At 40.9% G+C, this 21,917-nt stretch overlaps 1 protein-coding gene across 12 annotated transcripts in view; it reads left to right on the forward strand.

The window, feature by feature from the left end:
* SH3KBP1 (SH3 domain containing kinase binding protein 1) overlaps nucleotides 1-21,917 on the forward strand; it is a 324,637-nt gene that overhangs the window by 106,234 nt on the left and 196,486 nt on the right. For 11 of the 12 annotated variants that reach the window (XM_081043256.1, XM_081043260.1, XM_081043247.1 and 8 more), the window contains one exon: nucleotides 13,955-14,078. In XM_081043256.1, the coding sequence (XP_080899382.1) occupies nucleotides 13,955-14,078 (124 nt within the window). Of the gene's footprint in view, nucleotides 1-13,954; nucleotides 14,079-18,070; nucleotides 18,089-21,917 lie in introns of those variants that run through there. The other variant, XM_081043248.1, reaches the window with a different exon arrangement.

Here is a 21,917-nt window from a genome sequence, read left to right on the forward strand (position 1 = left end):
TAGGTACGATTTTCACTTTTTGCTTTATACCCTCTTTTACTATTTGACTTACTGTATTTTGCCATGTATAATGCATACTTTTTTGCCCAAATTTGTGAGGAAAAATAAGGATGTGCATTATACACGGGTAGTACTAATTCCGTATCTATATAAATGTTTTTAATTCTTTTATTTATGCTGATGAGTTAAAAGTGTAACTCTAGAAATCAGTAACGATATCCATATGCAAAATAATACCCTGGAATACGATAATCTGTTTTGTTGAACTTATGATGAACTTGCAAGACAAAGAGTTCTTGGCCTTCTGTGAGACACAGCCAAAATACGGTATTTTTTGGAACAAGCATATGTGCCTTTAAAATTGTTGTCAATTAAAAAAAAAAGACCAGAGTGATCTACATAGATTTAAAACTCCTCATGCTAAAAGACGTGTATTAGGGGCTCCTTGTCCCTTCTCATTTCCTTGTCTTCTAGAAGACAATCACTTTTCAGTTTGAGCTGTAGCTTCTGGTATTCGCTGCTGTAACTTGTGTGAAAATATGCATTTACTGCCGTCTTTGTCAGCTCTAGACGTCATCTGTTACCTGTTATGGTAGTTGAGGCTTTTAGTTCACTTACGTTCCCCCATACCCCATTCTCCCTATATGCTTGTATGTCAGGTTTTGTTTAATCTATATTTAATGTTTTCATTACTATAGCAATGCTGATATTGAGTATTGAAGCAAGAATAGAATTAATTTCCTTATATAACTTTTTGTTTTCCCTGCAGATTATAATTCTTTTTTTGTTTGTTGAGTTCTTCCCGGACATGCAAATCTTCTCATACCTTGAGCTAAACAGCTCTATAAAATGCCTCTTGCTATCCACCACCTCCCGGAAAAAAAAGCAGCACCTTCCAACCGGAACTGCTTGCTCTTGGGGCTGCCATCACTTGTCTCATTATTGCCTACCTTGCTTCCTGGATCCTGGATCCTTCGCTTCTCTTGTTTCACTCACTTGCTTTGGTGGAACACACCCTCCAATAGCTTTCTGAGAGAGAGTGCATGGAAGTAAATTTTTTGAGACTTCTGGCAGACCAACCACACTAAGAGTTGTATACTAGGAAGTTTTTCTTTTAATGTTCACTGCTCCTCAGGACCTGGCCCTTGTCTGTTGGCTGGTGGGGTTTCCACTCCTGCTGATAGCGCCTGCCAACGCTGGAACCCAGAACCGGTGTCTTCTTACCCAAGAGCTCATTTGATCTTCAGAAATTTTAATCGCCCATTTTATAACTAGCAAAAGTGAGGCACCAAGGTTACACCCTCAGCAGTGTCAGAGCCAGAACCTGAACTGAAGTGTCAGCTGCCTGAGCCAGTGCTGCTCTTTGTAAACCCAGCTGCTCCTTACTGAAAAGAGAAACAACAGTAGCCAGCCCTGAGTGATAAGTGCCAAATGCATGGTCACGGATGCAGTGAGTCTAATTATAAGTGCCCGCCTGTGTCTGGTTCCTGATGACTTCAGCTCTAGTTAGCCATCCTTTATTAGAAGTATCTTCCAGTCTTATTCTCTCTCTCTCTCTCTCTCTCTCTCTCTCTCTCTCTCTCTCTCTCTCTCTCTCTCAGATAGAAAGATATTTATAGTTATGCTTCTAGCTCCTTGTGATAATTAAAATGCTCTGCCTTTCATTCATAACAAGCTCAGTATGATTATTTTTATTGCTACAGTATCTGGTTCCAAGCGATGTAAGAATTTCACCCCCCCCTTCTCACTGCTTTTGTGATACGAAATGCCTTATTACTTAGCAGTTTTCTGCTGATTGTACAGTTTAGCATTTGATCTTTTTGTTAACCACAGTCAGGTGACCACACACAGGGTAATTAGATTAACCTGCCCCTCCTCTTCTTTACTGAAACAATATAAAATCTGGTATTCTGTTGGCACATGCTTTCCTTAGATTAATGATCTTGGAGTTGCTGCATGGAAATTTACATAGCTCCCTACAGCTCTGAGAAATGAAAATGCCCAGCTGTCTAAAAGCTTTAATCAGGAAATGAACATGAAATGGCATTGTTTTGTCACGGCTTGGAATAATTTATTCTTGACAATCAAATTATCATGGATGGAAATGTATATAAACATTCTTTCAACAACCAGTAAACAGGTGCTTTTTTCTTGGTAAAAAATCAAGAATTTCTTTACATGGGAGTGGCTTTCAAATCATTGGTCGGCACACCAGTCACTTCTGAAAGTTTATTCTGTGGTCATTTTTCTTGTCTCTCTCCTTTTAAATGACAGTTTATAGAAGTTGGCCTTGTGGAGCAAGCCAAGAGAAGCATTAGGAGCACACACATTGGGTGGGCGGAGCGTGGTATGAGCGCCAGGGGTGAGGGCTTGGCCACAGGACTGCGGGGGCTTCAGTCCTCACTCAGCCCTTTATTGTCTGGTCCCCTCTTGGGACCCACTTCCCCCATCTGTCAAAGAGAGATAATAATGCTCTCGACTTCTTAGTGTGGCTGTGAGCATTAAATAAGTTACTCCATGTAAACCCTTAGAACAGTACCTTGCTCATAGTATACATAATTGTGATCTAATTCCATATTTTTTAGAAGATCTAGGAAAATGAAAAATATATTTGCTTTCCTTTTAGATGTAAATATCCTAGTGCATTTGCATTGTTTTCTATTACCTTATTAGTCTTAGAAGCAGTTGTAACTGTAAAAATTAACATTGAGTTAGATGCAGGTACTGTTTTCATTTATACATGGCACATAGTAGGTACTTAAATGTTTGTTAAAAGAATGATAGAGCTAGTGACAATAGCCACCATTTCTTGAGTGCCTGCTGGCTAACATTTATTGAGTGTCTGGGGATGAAAGATGAATGAGATATATTCCTTACCCCTGAGGCGCTCACAGAGCAGCCGAGAGAGAGACATATGGACTCATATTTAGATTACAGGGGTCAAGTGCTGTGACAGGGATTCCAACCAAGGGCTGTAGGAGTACAGGCTCTTAATCATCATCAAAACTGTTAAAAAGACAGCAGAAATGGCTGTTGGACCTTAGGTGTCCCTCTTTCTTTTCTCCAACAGCAAGCTGTTTACCTAGCATTCAGTCTAACAATTCCTGTGTCTCAGGTAGTATTGCTTCATGGAGTAGGTGTGATGGTATCAGAAACACTTAAACATTTTTCCAGAAGAGACCGAAGGAGAAAGTGCCCACTCCTTAGAGAGCTCAATTTGAGATCATGTAATTAACCTTTTTGAGCATAATTAACCAATCCCAAACTGTTTAAGTCTTTTTTTCTCTTTAAAATTAAAAATATATATATATAGTTGACATGCAATGTTATGTTAGTTTCAGGTGTATAACATAGTGGTGAGACATTTATATACCTTGTGAAGTGATCACCCTGATACGTCTAGTGCCCATCTGGCGCCGTACATAGTTATTACAATATTATCAACTATATTCCCTGTGCTGTACATTACATCCCCCTGACTATTTTAATAACTGCAAGTCTGTACTTTATTAATCCTCTTCACCTTTACCCCCCATCCTCCCACCATTCCACCTGGCAACCATCAGTTCTTTGTATCTATGAGTTTCTGTTTTGTTTGTTAGATTCCATATGTAAGTGAAACCATACAGTATTTGTCTTTTTCTTATTTTACTTAATACCCTTTAGGTCCATCCACATTGTCAAAACTGTTAAGATGTCATTCCTTTTTAAAGCTGAGTAGTATTCCATTGTATATATGTACCACATCTTTCTCCACTCATCTATCAATGGACACCTAGGTTGATTCCATATCTTGGCTATTGTAAATAGTGCTGCAATGAAACTAGGGGTGCATATGTATCTTTTCAAATTAGTGTTTTCGATTTCTTTGGATAAACACCCAGAAGTGGGATTGCTGGGTCCTATTTTTGAGGAATCTCCATCCAAACTTGTTACTTGCACTCTGGCCACCAAAGTGAACTGCATTCTACCCATGATAAAAAAGTGAACTGCATTCTACCCATGATATAACAAATAAGATTTAATATTGCCTCTTTATATGCATTTTATTTGTTTTCCCGGGTTGTCATTCTATTAGTTATATAGTTACATTTCAAACATTTAGAATCATAATTGAAAAAGCAAATAATTATTGGGCCTGGCATGATTTACCCCACATCTTAACTTCTTGATGAAATAAATAGACTGCAGAGCTATTTTTTAAACTGTGGGCTCGCATATCGTGCCATCACTGCGGGCAGTATCTTCGGCGTCTTTAAAACTAGCAGTGGAAATTATCCAACCAAACTACGTTAGGGGGACGTGTCAACTCTTCCTCGTTTGCAGACAGAGTGCTTACTAGTCTAATGATTGGGAAAAAGTAAACACGTTTTGATTATTACTTTTTAAATTAATTAAAATTTTGTATAGCTAACACAGGCACGTGGTACCAATTAAAAGGACAACATGTATGCTTTCCCTGTCCCTTGGCCACCCTGTTCCCTACCTGGAGGCAGCCTCAGTTATCGGTTTGTTGTTCTGTATTATAAAATGAAGCATGTACATGGTCACACAAATGCTAGCATACACTGTTAGGCTTTTTTTTTTTTTTTTTTTTTTTTTTTTTTTACCTAGACCATGTCTTGGTAATTATCCTTATTGGTACTTACAGACCAGCTTCATTCTTGGAGAGTGGTTCATGGTTTGGATTTCTCATAATTCTTGTAACCAGTTCTCTACTGCCACACATTTATGTTCTTTTAGTCTTTTGCTAATTTAAGCAATGCCATAACGATTAATTTTGTACATATGCCATTTTGCACATGTGCAAGTAAATTTGTAGTTTAAAAATTCCCAGAAGTGGAAATACTGAGTCAAAAGGCGTAGGCACTTAACTTTTTGATAGATAATTGCTACATTGCTTCCCACAGAGGTTATACCGATTTATATATCAATTTATACTCTCATTGGAAACTATGAGAGGTTATCTATCTCTGCAACATTACCAAAGTTATATTATCAGTTTTTCAATTGTTGCCAGTCCGACAGATACAAAAAAGGTATCTTACATCAGTAGAACTAATAAATTCACTGGGTAATGGAGAGGTCCATTGAGAAACTTTATGGTATTTAATACCAAGAAAAAATGACCTCATTATAATTAAGAAATTATGTACATCTCTCTCTATCTAGGCTGTCAATTTATGAAGAGTTTTATGCTTGCTAGTCTCTAAAGCTCTCATACTTGCTCTTTGTGTGAATACCAGCTGTATGCCAGACACTGCTACGTGCTGTGGAAACAGACAGTACGCCAAGAGAGCCCAGACTCTAGTGAGAGGACTTGTGTAAACATTATAATACAGTCGGTGTAAATGCTGCAATTTTAGTGTAAGAAAATTGCCCCCCAAATTTGGGATCCTTCTGTGTAGTGCTCACGGCAGATGCTGTCAAATGAATCCCACTGTAATGTGCATTTCTCTTATGAGTGTGGGCAATCATCTTTTCTATGGTTTCAGTCATTGTTTTTCTATGAATTGTCCTTTGCTACATTTTATTGGTTTTTTTTTATCTCTTTGCTGATACTTTGTAGAAAGAGATCTCTGTAACTGGCAATATTCCCCCACTTTGACTTTGCCTTTGTTGATGAATTTTCTTTTCTTTCTTCCTTCCTCCCTCCCTCCCTCCCTCTCTTTCTTTCTCTCTTTTTTTCACTATGTTGTATTTATAATTTTCTATAAGTCATCAGCCCTTTCTTTTGTGGCTTCTGCATTCTGTATCAGTGTCAGTTTTTCCCACTCTGAGATTGTAAAATCTTTCTCTCATGTTTTCTTCTAGTGCTTTTGAGGTTTGATTTTTAAATGAGAAATTTATTTTGAATGTCTAATATTCCCTGGCTAACAAAGAAATAAGTATTGCTTGTTTTTAAAAAATGAGGCACTGCATGAATTTTCTCACTGTATTTTCTTCTTACCTGATCTTAAGCCAGATCTATACCCTGTGAGGTGAGAAGTTGATTGTGATCAAGTTGTATCATTGTAGGGATGATACAGATTTCCGTGTTGTCATAGCTTTGGGCTCAATTGAAAATACTCCCCCTCATCTGTAGATAGTTGTCCTGCCCGTAACACTCTGCTAAATTGGCCATTCATTTGACAAATTTTTATTAAGTGCCCACTAAAGCATGTCCAAACAGCTGGTTGATATTGATACCCTTTGATCTAATGGGTAATAATGTACATGTTTAGCAGAGAATGGGCAGATATAAAGATATAAATAAAGACATTGGCTGTCATGCAGGTAACTGCATTGTATGAGTATATCTGGAAACTGTGTTATCTCTTTGGGACATGGAGGTAGCCATTGTGATCTCTGTCCAGTAGCTAGCATCTGCTGAGCTCTTTGCAGCATTCACTCCCGTCCTGCAGGTCAAGAGCTTCTTGGCTGCGCTGGTGTTATCAGTGATTCTTGGGAGATAATACTGCAGATATATGGTATTGCAAATATGTGGTTCAAAATTACATAGAAACATGACAATAGGTATTCTGTTATGTAAAAAAAACAACTTTCCTTGTTTTCAGCTGAAAATTTCTTAGGTATATTTAGTAACATATGTCCAAGCACATTTCTAAGTGGCAGCATATTTTGTACATAGTATAAGAAAGCCATTGTGGTATGGGATGTCAACATGGTTTCACTATGTAATTTTTAGGGGAAATGATGAAATATTTCAAGCATTGGAAAAAGACAGAAACAATAACAAATACCAATGTGCTCACCACCCTGCTTAATCAAACCCTCATATTTTGCCTATTTACTTCAACCCCATATATATATATACACACACATATATATATATACACACACATATATATATATACAAATGTATATATAATTTTTTTTTCTTCTTTATACTTCCCTCTAATGAAGTTGGTGCATTTTGTAGTTCAACAGCACAGGTGTTTTTTTTTTAATTGTGATAATGAGATATATATATATATATATATATATATATTTTTTTTTTTTTTAAGACACAGAATCATACAGATGCAGCCGAAGCTCCCCCAATGCTGTTGCTTTCAGGATTCTTGCTGTGTCTTCCCAGGTGTTTTGAGGCTGACTAGCCTTTTGTGAAGGGAGCCAAATGCTAGGAAAGCACCATCTCTGCAAGCAGGGAACATTCAAGGGGTGGCTGCTCCTCGAACTCGCCTTTTGCATGGCGGAGATGGGCAGGATGATGTGCAAGGGGGACGGACAATGTGCTATTCTAGGATTCTATAGCTATTCAAAACTCTCTTGATCAGTAGATTTGGTATAAGGGTTTGTTTTTAGTGATTTCCTTTTATCTTCTGCAGTGGTAATTTTGCAAAGGTTTTCCATGAACTAACAAGGGGGCACAGCTGTGATCCCACAGCCACGTCTGGTTCTAAAGGAAGAAACAGACCAGTTTTGAGGACAGGCTGACGATGACGCCTCTTTCCCCTGCATCCACCCTGAGCTGAGGGGACCATGACCAGCCTGACTCTAATGTGGAGGAAGCCCAGGTCAGGGCAGCACCGAGCTCCCCCGGCGTCAGTGGCAACAGCCTGCTCTGTGTGCCTGTACTGTTGGTGGCAGGAGACAAGGACGATGTAAGGAAAGCAGCTGCAGTGGAGAGGAAAGACCCTGTGGAAGGAGCAGATCCACTCAGCTGATTGTGTCAATTATGAGATGAGATGAGACGAGATGCCCCTTGACTCACCTACGTGGTAGGGTGTACCTGGCACAGTCTGACCATTTGTCTCCTTATGTTGATTCCAGAAAGCTTTCTGGTGAATATTAAAAACACCCAAGCACTCGTGTTTCATGTGTTTCACCTTCTAGCACAAAACATGAGTATATTTCGATTTAAAAGAATCTGTCTTCTTCTGGTTTAAGTGTGTATGTTGTTCTTTTAAATTGAAATAGCATATAGTGAAGTGCAGAGATCATAGAAATACAGTTTAATTTTTAGGTGTGTTTATGTACACCTGTGCAACCATCACGCAGACCAAATTATAGCACATTTTCATTCTCCCCGCAGGCTCTCTTGTACTGGTTCTCTTGCAGCGAGTACCTTCCCCAGGGTAGCTGCTATTTGGAGATCTCTCACTATTGATTAGTTCTGCCTGTTGATAAACTTCACGTACATGGAATCCGACATATGTGATCTTTTGGGTCTGGCTTCTTTCACTCAACATCCTGACCGAAGTTCATCTGTGTTGTTAAGTGTAGTTCTTTTTATAGCATTTGCTATTTAATGATGACAATAATGACAATGAATAATCATGTTGCCTACTACTGTCCAATTCACTATTTGATTCTGAAGATGCATCTGTGATGGGGCCAGCACATTTAGCATTCAACTTCTTTTACAGATGACAAAGAGCTGCTTAGAGGCTTTCAGTATTGTCCCCAAGGTCACCCACCTAATGAATGATGATGCCAGGACTACTTCTGGGTTTTGTTTTTTTTTTTAACTCAAAGCATCATTCTTTTCATTTGCCGTGAAGCCTGTGTCTTAGGTTGTGTCAAGGTTGGTGGAAGACATAAAGGATGAGAGGATGAAGGGGCCCCCAAAACTGACCTTCGTCGGTATTTTCCTATGTGATATTTTGATGAATTAAAAGTCATGAAGGTTGAACCCAACCAAATCCCCAGCACCTGTATATTATGTAATGGATGGGGAGGGAGAGGAGAAAAGTAGACGACTTGGCTCAGCGGCCAGCCACATCCTGGCAACTCCACTTACGAGAAAGTAGACTCTGCTGGGTTAGCTCCCAGTTGCATACAAATTGTGCATTTGCCCAGTGAGCCTGCTGTTTGCAGGCTGCTAAATGGTTCACAGAGAATTTTTGCTAGAGTGGCATTGTTGAGACTTTTTGGCCTCCAGATGTGGATGAGCCATCTTCTGCTCTGATCAGTGTAGTGCTTGGGGAAGCAGGAGTGGTGTGAGGTCTCTCCCTTTACTCATGTGGTCCTTGTGACACAGCTCGAGTGTTGTTGCAGCATCGGTATCTAACGGATGGCCTTCATTTTCCTGTGCATGCTGAGTCTCCATTGTTCAGGCATCCAATTTGAGATAAAGAGAAGCTGGGTTTCCTTTATCTACTAAAGAGGTTTGCCAATACCTGACTATTCTGTTGTGTCTTTAAGCAAGTACAATCATTGCTTCTTTATATATGTGGGCCTGTATGGATTTCTATAAGACCCTGTGGCCCACAAATCTGGTCCAAAGTTTGCCCCTACCACTGGGATAGTAGGATCCAGGTTCTTAACAAATGGTTAAAAATGTAGGCCTCGTGGTCAGAAAGTTGAGATTCAGGGTTGGAGGCTAGGAACACTCAGACCCAGGAAATCTGGAGTTCCACCACCTGGATCAGAACCTCGGAGAGCTCCAGGTACATGGATGCTGACAGCTGGAAACAGAGGAGTTACTCCAGTGCCAAGTCCATCCTCTCTGCAGCAAAGAACTTTTCTATGTAGTTGATAAGGGACTTCGAGGATTTGGGCCTCAATACTCATGGGCTGATGGAAAAAGCAGTACATGGCATTCTTTAGGCATGGAAGACAATGAAGATTCCCACTGGAGCCACGGGTCGGAGGATTTCGAGTCTCCCTGCTATAGTGATGACATCAGTTCTTCCTGGGAGGTGAGGGGTAGCAGGAGAGCTCTGCCCACAAGGCCCAGAGTTGGGTCTCATGGCCCGCTCTGCCTGTTACTAGCTTTATGGCCTTCGGCTGGTCTAGCGTCCTTTCTTACTGGGTCTCATGATTCTTGCATGCAAAAATATGTCAGTCTGGAAAACTCAGGGTTTGTTTTTTCAGTAACGATAGCAGTGTTATTGTGAGGAGCACATGAAAAAATATCTGCTAAAACAGTTTAGTTTATATAAGCCTTTCCCAGTGTAAGGCTGTATCATTGCCAGCGTCATCACCTGTTTTTACACCCCCCAATGGGAGTCCCCGATATCAGACATCTGTGAATGTCAAGGTGTTGTTCAAGAAGTGTACTCCCCAGCTTTCATTTGCACGGCCATTGGTACCATGGGGTCAGTGTGCGTGTCCCATAGTTTGAATCAGAGTGGAGCACACAGAAACTTGGGGCTTGCTGTGCAATTTGAAGTTTTCAGTGAAAGCGCTTGTCCTGTGGTCTTTGGGAAGTAACTGGAGGATTTCAGTAGGGAGGTGACAAGAGCAGACATTTGTTTTAGGTAAGTGTCCCTTGTGGCAGGCAGTGCAAAGGCTGACCTGGCACGGGAGAGCCTGGAGGCAAGGAGACATTCTCAGCCAGGTGGGACTCGGGGACAGAGTGGCTCACAGATGGGCTCTGAAGCTCCATGGGTGGGATTCCAATTCTGGTTCCTGCCTGTTTGCCTCGAGCAGGTTTCCTTAGCTCTCCCTGTCTTGGTGTGTGCATCTGTGAAGAGAGCTGTTGTGTCGGTTACCAGTACAATCCAGGTGGCGCTCATAGAGCAGGCCTTGGCACATGGTGAGCACGCAAATGCTAGCTGCTATTCATGTGTATTTGTATTGTGGTAAAATATACGTAACCTAAAATTTGCTATTTTACCCACTTAAAATATACAATTCTGTGGCATTCATTACATTCACAATCTTGTACAAGCATTGTCACTATGTGTTTCCAAAACTTTCTCATCACTCCAAACCGAAACTTTATAACCATTAAATATTAACTCCTATATCCCCACCCCCCACTCCCTGGTAACCTCCAGTCTGCTTTCTGTGTCTATGAATTTGACTGTTCCAGGTGCCTCATGGAAGTGCAATCATACAGTGTTTGTCCTTTTGTGTCCGGCTTCTTTCACTTAACGTAATGTTTTCTAGACTTATTCATGTTGTAGCACGTGTCAAAACTTTATTTCTTTTTAATGCTGAATAATATTCACTTGTATGTATATACCACAGATTGTTTATCCATTGTCTGCTGATGGACACTTAGATCGTTTCCACCCTCTGGCTATCGTGAATGATGCTGCAGGAAATGTTGGCATACAAGTGTCTGTGTCAGCTCCTGCTTGCAATTCTTTAGGGTATGTACCTAGGAGTGGAACTTCTGGGTCATATGGTAATTCTGTATTTCACTTTTTGAGGAGCCTCCACACTGTTTTCCACAGCGGTTATACAATTTTTCATTCCCACTAGCAGTGTACAAGGGTTCCAATTCTCCACATCCTCATTAACACTTGTTTTCTTTCTTTTTTTTTCAGTTAAAGTTTATTGGGGTGACAATTGTTAGCAAAGTTACATAGGTTTCGGGTGTACAATTCTGTATTATATCATCTATATATCACATTGTGTGTTCACCACCCAGAGTCAGTTCTCCTTCCATCACCATATATTTGATCCCTTTTACCCTCATCTACCACCCCCTTCCCCTCATCTACCACCCTCTTCCCCCCCTTATCCGTCTGGTAACCACTAAACTATTCTCGGTGTCTATGAGTTTTTGTTTCTTTATTTGTTTGTCTTGTTCCTTTTTTGTTTTCAGTTTTATATATGTTTTCCTTTTTCAAAAAAAATTCTAGCTGTCTTAGTATGAAGGGGTATCTCGTTATGATTTTAATTTGCATTTCCCTAATGGCTAATGATGTTGAGCATGTTGTCGTATGATTACTGGCCACTTGTATATCTTCTTTGGAGAAATGTCTATTCAAGTTCTTTGCCTGGTATTCATGTTTTTAAAGCCGTATGGGAGGAATGGAGAGAAACAGATTGAGGAAGTAGATAGGCTCCAACCAGGTGATTGATTAGATACGGGGGTTAACACTGAGTTTTCCAGCTTGGGTAAGTGGATAGATGATGGGCTGTCAAGCAAGACAGCTCCATCTCCATGGAGAAGGGGCAGGTTGGAGGGAAGATATCGGGGTTGGGTGGAGCTAGGGTACCTGGGAGTCGTGCAGGTGGAGAGGCTTTACAGTGCACTGCCACGCCCGTATGTCTGGTTGGTTTCTCCGGAAAAATGCAGGGCACACTTTAACTTTTGACTCCTCCCTGCTTCCATCTAAGAAGCAACTAACTTAAGACATTTGGTCATCATTAGGCTTCTCCATCCGGCAAATGTAAACAGACATTGTGGGGACAATGGAATCTGGGATTTATGAACAAACCCCTCTCCTGCTGCTGGTTCCTCAGCCCTGAAGCAGCTGCTTGATCAGATCAGTCCTTCCAAGCTCATGGGGTGCTGCTAGGAAGCGTGGGGTCCAAGCCTTCTTGAGAACCATGGCTTCTGAAGCAATCTCCAGGGAGCACCCCACTCTTTCAAACATGCCGCTGGCTGTTACTGCTAATGCATAGCAAATGCTTGCCATGCTGCCCACAACCCCCTGAATTTCTCTGAATCACTCCTTGACAACACCGCGTGTTGCATCACTGCGTTGTGTTGTGTCCAGGTAGGAAATTTGTGTGTGCACAGTCATAGCCACACTGCCATGGAAAGTGAGGTTGGAGCAACTGTTCTACCCCCAAAGAAGCAACCGTTGGGGAATGAGCCCCCATGGTGGCTTGTTTGCTTTACTTCTAGAGCCATAGGCTGGCAGCCACCACTAAGAAGGCATCCTGTCATGCGTCTCAGGCAGGCAATGTTTGCAGATTGTCCCCTGATGCCATCTGCCTGTGAAGCTGCAGAAACCCTCAGCAACTGCTGTTCTAGCAGGTGCCAGGGCTGCTGAGGTGGGAGTCCGTGTGCAGACACATGCGTGCACACAGCTTTGTGCTGTGTTGGCCTAGGACGCCCGCTGAAGCTCTACCCGGCAAAGCATCAGCAGCAGTTGCTGGTTTCCGGTGGGGCTCTGGTGAGGGAGGGAGGGAGCGAGGGATGGAGGGCAGGCGAGGCTGTGGTTAACTGAGGCAGCAATCCAGCAATTCGGGAATTGACTACTATAACTCTGGTGTGTAGGAAGCTGTCAGGCTGTGGCTATGTTTTGACAAGCTTTTGTTCTTTTCTTTTCGCCTCTGCCCAGGCTGAGTTGTGGTCCCCTGCCTAATTTACCATCTTCATGTTCATTCCATAGAAGGAGCCCCTTCCCATTTCTTGCTCCTTGCTCTTTCTAAAGAACATAGCTCTCCTCTTTGAGCCTTTCCTGCCACTCTGCCATGTTTTGGGTTTAGCCTCTTAGCTTTCTTTGCCCCAAGTCATTGTGATCATGGTTCACACAAGCCCAGAAACCTCCCTCTCCAGACCTGTAGTTTGTGAGTTGCTATCATTTAGGGCTACTAATGCTTTTGAAAATAATTACATACATTATTAAGGTCATTCAAAATAATCGTAGCAGCCATCAGGTTTTAAAAATCTGTATCTTAATGGAACTTTGATATGAGACCACCTAGAGCAAACTTTTTCTGTAAAGGGCCGGGCATTTTAGGCTTTGATCTCTTTTCCAACTACTCAACTCTGCTGTGCAGCGTCCAAGCAACTGTATAAAATACTTAAGTGAATGAAGGTGGTTGTGTTGTAATGAAACTTTGTTTATAAAAAAAATGAACTGAAGTAATCTTTTTTGGGTTCAGCATAATGTGAGCGCAATGGTGATTGGGAATATACTTCTCTAAATGCCTGTTGGGAAGGAAGGAAACCAGAACGACTCTGCTTGGTCAAAGCCTGTCATTGTTCAGAAAGTAGACTAGACTGTCACTTAGAGCTGTGCAGTGCCCATTATGTATCCCTCATTCTTTTTATGGCCACTTCAAATGGCCACGGTCCCATAAGGTCACATCACCATACTGGACACCATTTCATGGTATAGGACCAGGCACTTATCTAATCAGTTTAAGGAAAACAAGCTACAAAAATATAGGAAGTGATGTTTTTAAAACATCATGTTATATATACTTGGTTGAGGTCATTATCGTTGATTTCCAGAAAACTGAAGCATAAAATAGTCAAAGAGGCATTTCAAAATTTCAAACTACAATCTTGTTTTCCTTTTATTCCTCCCAGGAAATAAAGAAAGAGATGAAGAAAGACCCTCTCTCCAGCAAAGCTCCAGAAAAGCCCATGCACGAAGTGTCCAGTGGAAATGCTTTGCTGTCTTCTGAAACAATTCTAAGAACCAATAAGAGAGGTATGGAAAGAAGAAAGAGCCCACTCCCCACACACAAACCCAAACTGGAAACTTCTGGGTGAACTGTGTCAAATTTTAAATTGCTGAGAAATTGACTGGCATTTGCCCTTTCGTTTTTTTTTTCTGGTGTAAATTTTAGAGACACACACACACACACACACACACACACACACACACACACACACACACACACCAGGTAACGATAATAACTATAATAAAGGGAACTAATAATATTTCTTGACAATGAGAAAGTAGACTAAATTTGTAAATGATGATTTTTCTAGGGCTTTAGCTTTTGCTTTCATGTCTACTTTTATGGATGGAAGGTACAGACTGAACTGAGCGTGTCTGGCCATGCACTCTTTTTAAGGGCAGGCTTTATCAGGGTCTTTCTCTAACTGCTGGGCTCTCGAACACAGACCTTGTGTCTCTCTCAGCTCAAACATCCATCTAACCAAGGGACCTGTAACTTCTCGTTTCCCTCTTTTGAGACCTCAAGGCAGATTTTCAGCTATCAGCTTGTTGGAGTTTTGTTTTCTCTCATGTCTCCCTTTTGTGACATTGCTGCTTGAAATGATGGGAGAGAGAATATAAGATTACAGAGAGGACTTGACTCAATTTTAGACTGTGGTCACACTAGATTCCCTGGGTTTTTGCCTACCTTCACCGTACATCAACTAGGGCCACCCCGAGTGTACCCGCGGTAGGTTAGCGTCAGTTGCAGGCTTTTCACTGGCTTATTACTTCCTTGAAGAGAAATATAGAGCTGTTCAAAAGCAGGAGCAGGAAATGTATTAGAGAAGCATTCCATTAAAAAACAAAAAGAAGGCAAGTTTACATAACCATGGGGAAGAACAGCGAATCTTTCATAGAATTTAGACAGCGTAAGAACTTGTCCGATGAACAGTCCATTGATCATCGTGCTTGAGACATTAGCTTTGTGTCTCTCTTCCTTCCTGCTTCTTCCTCTACCCCCTCCAGCTGCCCTGGGTTACATTTCCTTTTTTTGAATTACTCAGATTAAATATTGGCTGAAGGCCCATGCTGCTTAGCAGTTATAGGATTTTTCTTTGTTTTCCTGTTTGTTTTTTTTTTCTTTTCTTTTAAGTCCCATCCTACCAAGGCAGGGGATTTCCCATTTTAAGAATTAAGCATACTTTGCTATAAAACTCTAGTCCCCAGAAGTGTCTCCTGCATTTCTTGCAAATACATTCCAGAACGCCTGAGGCCTGCCCTCATCAGATTTGGAGAGCTCGACTTCAGTCAGTCTTTCTGCATTTCTCCGAGCCTCTCTTGCTACACAGAGCCCTCCGTTCCTCCTGAGGTTTCTTGGGTGGTGCGCTGAGGAATTGCATCCGTTGGTCAGAGGCAAGGCCTCTCTGCCAGCCTGCTTTTGTAAAGTAAATAAGAGAATTAAGGTAATTAATTAAATTGAACAAGATAAGGGATTAATTAAGTTAAGGAATTAAGGTAATTATCTGGATAAGTTTGGTACAATTACCTGAGAACTTTAAATCAACGAAGGAATCGAACTTTTCAGATAATTGTCGCTTTACAACTAAAAATCTAGCCTTTGAGGTCCCCTATGGAATTTTTCATTAACCAAAAAATGTCATTAAAAGGGGTGGCTTACTAACTTACATTCCTTTTTTAAGCCTCCACCTAAAGCCTGCAGCCTGATTCCGACCAACCCTTTACTCTTATTAATTATTTTGTATAATGAATCTGCCAGTGGCTCTGAGACCTTAGCACATGGGGGCATTCTGTAAATATGAAACACATCACAAACCATCTTCATTCTGTCCCAGGCATCACACTGACCCCCAAGTCACCTGGGTCCAACATAAATTTCCAATTGAAGGGAAGCATTGTGTATTTGTACCAGGGCCAGTCCCATCTTTGGCCCTGCCCCCACCCGTGACGACTAACAGGATCCTACTACTCCTTATACGAAAACAGCAAGCGGATTGATTGGCCTAGTCAGGCCAGATAAATAGTTCATTGTGCTGAGCTCAAAAGCTACATTTTTTCCCACCCCAAATCAATGAAAAACCACTTTTTTCCCCTTAAAACAAGGATCAGAGGCTAAATCTGTGGGACGATTCTAGTTACTTGTAAATACTTCCTTCCAACCAATTTTTCGAGTTTTATGAGTTATTGTAAATGACCGAAGTCTCCTCCCTCCCTTTGTTTCCAAGCTTTGTCCCTAGGAATCTCTTGGAGGTTTTTGTCTATTGCTATTGTTATGGAGGAAAGGAAAGTTGCTTTCAGAGTTTAGTAACAGCCTGCTTTGATTTCTTACAGTATATGAGTCCACCTTGTGATTCAGCCTTGGACCCTGTGAGAATTTAGTAGAGTTCACACAAGTCCTTTTTCTTTATCAAAGATGAGATGATGATTTACTTTATGTGGACCTTGTCATTTGATACAGGCTTATTTAGCATTGGTTTAGTAAAGATCACAGTCCATTTCTATGAGTCTGAAATTGAACCACTTCATTGGGTCCTGAACTTGAGATAGACTTAATTAAAGAAGTTTGCCCAATTGCCTCCAGGAAGGTTTTTGCCTTTGGGGACATGCCTCATTTTGCGGCAGTGGCTAATGCGGCGTAGTACCTCACAGTGTGGGATGAGCTCGCCCTCCCAGGCACCCGCATAAGGTCAAAAGATACCTTGGCTTTGAAGGAAGCTATTCATAGCCTTGACAAAGGCCAGGACCCTGGAAACATCACTTTGGGGACTGATTAGTTTCAGTTTTCAGCTTTAACCTTTGCAAATTTCTACAGAGTTGATTTAGGGAGATAGTGGAATGACTCCATGGGCTTTTCATTTGAGAAAAAGATGTGAGTGAAATTGAGAGAGAGAGAGAGCACTCAGATGCTCCAGATGGCTTGACAGTGCCAGTTATACATTCCAGTCACAGGACTATAAGGGCAGTTGTGGCTGCCCCATCCCTGGCCACTTCTCTGGCCTTTACCTGAGTCCCAGTGAGGGAGCTTCCTGTTTAAAACAAGCCTTTCCCAAGGAGTAAGAAGTCATTTTTCATTTCAACTTGCAGCATTGATGTTGTATATCCTAAAGTTATCCTAGATTCCAGAACGTTGACAGATTGCAGCTAGAAAATCTGAAAACTTTTCTTGGAGCCAAATGTCATTCTCATGAACCAGACAGAAAAGAGTTGTCTGTTTCCTTCTGAGAATGATTTATTATTTGGTTTCTTTTATCATTAAACCTCTATAGGAGAATAATGGGCCCTTCTAAACTGGAACATTGCTGTATTGAGGAATTTAAAAAACACACAAAAAACATTTAAACCTTGAGCTTAAGAGCAAAATTGAACAAATAAACATTTTAACAGTTAACAGCAAACCTGCTAAATACATGCTTGAAAGTGAGCAAGGAGGATTTTGTCCATTTGAATATAGACTCTTTTCTACTTGAATTCAAATGAAATAAGAAATGATTTGGTTTCATCCTTAGGAAGGTGTCTGGACCAACTTTATCCATGCGATAGGTTGAGTCTCTATAGGCCGTGTTCAGTACCTTGCTGGCCTTTGTAAGGACCAGTTTCTATTTCAGGGGTCTAGTTTCCCAGTTTTTGCCTCTTTAGCAGATCCCACGGGGAAGCCACCTCTTGCTGAACCCCTCCTACTGCCTGTAACTTTGGACAGTGTTCCTTCCTCACTTTTGGGGGGATACTAATGAACAAACATCCAATAGCACGTTATTTCCTGCGTACCTGCTATGGGCCTGCCCCTGTGCTTAGTATTGGGGTGGCTAGAAAGACTAGAAAAACACCATCCATTCCTGCCCACAAGTGGTTCCAGTCTGTCGTATCACTTGGGGAATGCTGAGAAAGTGCTGCACATTTCTTATATCTTTTTTCTGGCAAGATGGGGTTATGTCTCTTATTTACTTCTGTCATTTTGAATGTGAAGCCACTCCGTGGGTTTCTGGTTGGCTTTATATGTCCTTGTTTCTATTTCCAGTTTATCATGAATTCAGTATTTGGTAAGTCTCTATTATATTTTGCACATTTATTATTCTTTGCTATTATTATTATTATTATGCTCTCCTGGTATAAAATGTGTTTTATAATCATCTTTTTAAGTCGCTCTGCTGTTTTGGCATTTGCCTTCTGAAAGAGAAACCGCTTTTACCATCTTTATTTAAGGTTTGTTATGCATTTGCCTTTTACTGCCCCTTCTAGAGATTAATGCTGCAAGATCTGATGGTTTAAATGATGTGATTTATAACAGGTCTAGCACTCATGCTCTGAGATGAGAGTCTAGCTGAGGTGGGGGAGGGTTGCTCTCTGAGTTGGTATGTGGATATGACTTTGTGGAACATTGCTCTGTAGGCTCACGTCTCGTGTGTTTCATCCTTCAGACAGGTTGAAGTCAAAAGTTTTCTTTAACAGAGGGATCAACAGCTGCTCTGCCTCTGGTGACACACTGTTGCTTTAAAAGTTAGGGTAGAAATTCTTCGGAGCTCATGTTGTGTGTGGATGGCTGACACACGTGTGCCCTTCAACATTAATATGGGCGTAGTGTTTGCTGCACGGAAGGGCTCTTCATTTTGGTCTGCTGCCTATAGCTGTCAGAAGAATTTTACCTAATGTTTATCTTTATTTCCCTTACAGTTTCAGCACTAGTCATTCCAGTCCCTAAACACATTTGGCCATAGCGACTTTCTTCCCTTGTTTCTGCTGAGGGGGAAACATTGTTTTTGAACTTTCATATCTTTAGCATTTACTTGGCTATTCAGAATAATATTCTCAAGGTATCTGTTGGCTTGTTTGTTAGAACATGAGTGTGTGTGTGTGTGTGTTCGTATGTGTGCGCTTGCGCAAATGTGGCTATGCTGGCAGGGAACTCTTGTGCTGGCTCAGAGGGAGTGGCCTGGATTTTGATAGGCTGTTTGTTTGAAACCAAACTGTAAACAAAGGATGGGAAAAGTGTCTTTAATAAAGTAAATGTCAACAGTGCTTTGTTGTTTAAGGTAGATGTGAGATCTGGGGATTTGTTTATAGAAACAAGACTTTTTTCATTTCAAACTTCCTTTTGGAAAAACAAATGTAAATTACCCCCTAGTGAACTAGGAATCTGAAAGTGTAGAGTATTGGGTCAGATTTTTCTTTAAGTTTCCAAATCACCTGTCGATTTTATCTGAATTGCTGGCTTTTCTGGACAGATAGAAGAATAAGAGGTAAGAGAAGGCATTGACTGTTTTGTGGAAGCTCTTGGCTATCAGCTGAGTTAGTATTTCCCATGGGGAGATGAAAATAAAGATGGAAACCTGGAAGTGAATACGAATGGATATAATATATACTCATTCAATAATATAAACGTCTGTGTGAATGTATTTATATATGCATTTATAGTCTTTTTTTCCCTAGTGGGGCTTCATTCTTGAAGGTTTGAGAGTAAAGGGACCATAGAGAGGTCATTTGAAGTAACTGATCCCTGGTTGCTTTTCTGTACAAGTTCTGTTGGGAGCCTGTGTAAGGACCAGTAATTGATGTTAGAGTATGTTGCCCTTGTTTATTTTATCTGAGTAGTTCTGTCTCTTGTACCTAAATAAATAATTTGGTTCAAATTACGGGTGGTGGTGAAATGGGTGGAAAAAGCTATTCTGGAGGGGTGTTGCTATTGTACATTTTCTATATATTTTTATGTGTGGGTCACTGACAAAATTGGTTTTTAGAGTTTTCCTTCTATTACATTTATCAACTTCCAATCTCTGCATCCTGGTTCTAATGCATTAACACTAGTGTAATGACAGTCCTATAGAACAATCGTTGATTTTGACTTCCACTGCACTCCTGCTGGGTTTCCATCCAAGTTCACCCAAAGGACGATCCACAAAGTGGTTTTCTGGTGGTGGCTCCACCTGGTGGTTCTCCTAGGAAATGCCTTCTCCTCCCCACCTTATATTTCTCCTTCGGGGAACCTTGTGCAAGATGCCTTTGGTTCTTCTGACTTAGTGTTCTCAATTAATGCAATTGCATCTCACAGACCCACAGCTTTTCATATTACACATGTTGTCTTTTTTAAACCAAATTATTTTTTTGAAAAATTATTGAGGTAACATTATTTAATAACATTATATAAATTTCAGATGTACATTATAATTCAGTATCTGCTCACCACCAAAAGTCTAGTTTCTTCCATTACCATATATTTGACTCCTTTAACCCAATTCATTTTCCTCCAGCCCCCTTCCCCTCTGGTAACCACCATTCTGTTGTCTGTATCTATGAGTTTTGTTTTGTTAGGCCATTTGTTATTTTTTGTTTTATATTCCACATATGAGTGAAATCATACAGTTTTTGTTTCTTTTCTATCTTATTTCATGTAGCATGGTACCTTCAAGATCCATCGATGTTGTTGCAAATAGTAATATTTATCTTTCTAAATGGCTGAGTAATATTCCATTGTGTGTATATGCCATATCATCTTTATTCATTCATGCGACAATGGACACTTAGATTGTTTCCATGTGTTGACTATTATAACACATATGTTCTCTTCAGCTCCTTCCCTTTCTCTTCTAATTTTTGCTCATTGAACTCATAGATGTTTCCCCATCTTTGTTCCATTTGTTATACCTCCACAGACCAGGATCATTGTTGATAAGCATAAAAAGGGACTCCTGCAGGCATGACTTTAGGTATAGATACTAATTTGGACACAATGAAGAATTACACTGAAAATCCCTGTAGATGAGCCAAAGTCTCCTCCTTAATAGGTCCAAGTACTCCTAACTATGTAGTCATATGTGGATTTTCAGCTATGTGGGAGGTCGGCGCCTCTAACACCCCATTGTTCAAGGGTCAACAGTACTTCTTCATTTCTTGTTGAACCCAGTTTTACTCAAAGGAGCAATATTTTATTACTGATGTTGTTTTCAGTTGTCAGCAGGTGGTGAGATAAAAAGCTAACTGACTTTGTTGGCTTAATTATCATTTGTCAGTTCTTCACAGGAAGCCCCTTCTTGCTTGGGCGGCTGCTGCCCCCTCTGCCCCTCTGTGGGTATACCACCGAGCCTAAGTATTCTTGATAAATAAAAATGTTTCTTCTTTAATTTCATTGCTTTTGGGGTTTTGTTAGTTGATGGCATTGCAGATGTGCCTTGTCTTAGCTACACTAAGGGTTAATCTGGAAACTTAATCACCAATTTATGACTTTGCTTCTATGGGCAAAAACATTTAGAGTTCCACACACTGTGCCTAGTGCATAACCTCTTTGTAAATCTGACTTATTTTGTTGTTTTATATTGCTGGCATGAAGCCTTAGGTACGTTTCAAAAGTCAGAGAGTCCATGTAATTGGGAATGACTGAAGTTTTCTCATGGTACAGGGGAGTTTATGGTCCACGTGGTGCAGAATGCTGGAATTGTACAAGCTCGGTACAATACACCAGGCTCCCAGGACAGAGCTGCATTCAACCACACTGCCCCATTGTATGCTGTGCTTATTTTCCCCAGTCCTGAGTTGGACCTCTGTGTGCCCGAAGTTGTCTGTAGAAGGCATGTTCTAAAAGGGATGTGATTGTATATTTTCATCTACTAGAGAGGAGACCGTGCAACAAGTGTGGCACACCCAGATAGAAACCAGGCCAGCGTGTCTCAATGTGTGTTGCACGGAATTATAGCCCTGCAAAATATCCCACAAAAGAGGGATGGAGAGAGAGAGAGAGGAGACAAAGAAGGCGAGAAAATTGGCTCTCTGGACAAATAAATTTCAGCTACCGCTGCGCGCACTGACACCCTTTTAGGGACTGACAAGCACATGAGCATATTATGGGCTCTCAGATGTCCTATGGTAAGAAACCTGCTT

The sequence above is a fragment of the Rhinolophus hipposideros genome (genome assembly GCF_964194185.1).
Source record: "Rhinolophus hipposideros genome assembly, chromosome: X".
NCBI lineage: Eukaryota > Metazoa > Chordata > Mammalia > Chiroptera > Rhinolophidae > Rhinolophus > Rhinolophus hipposideros.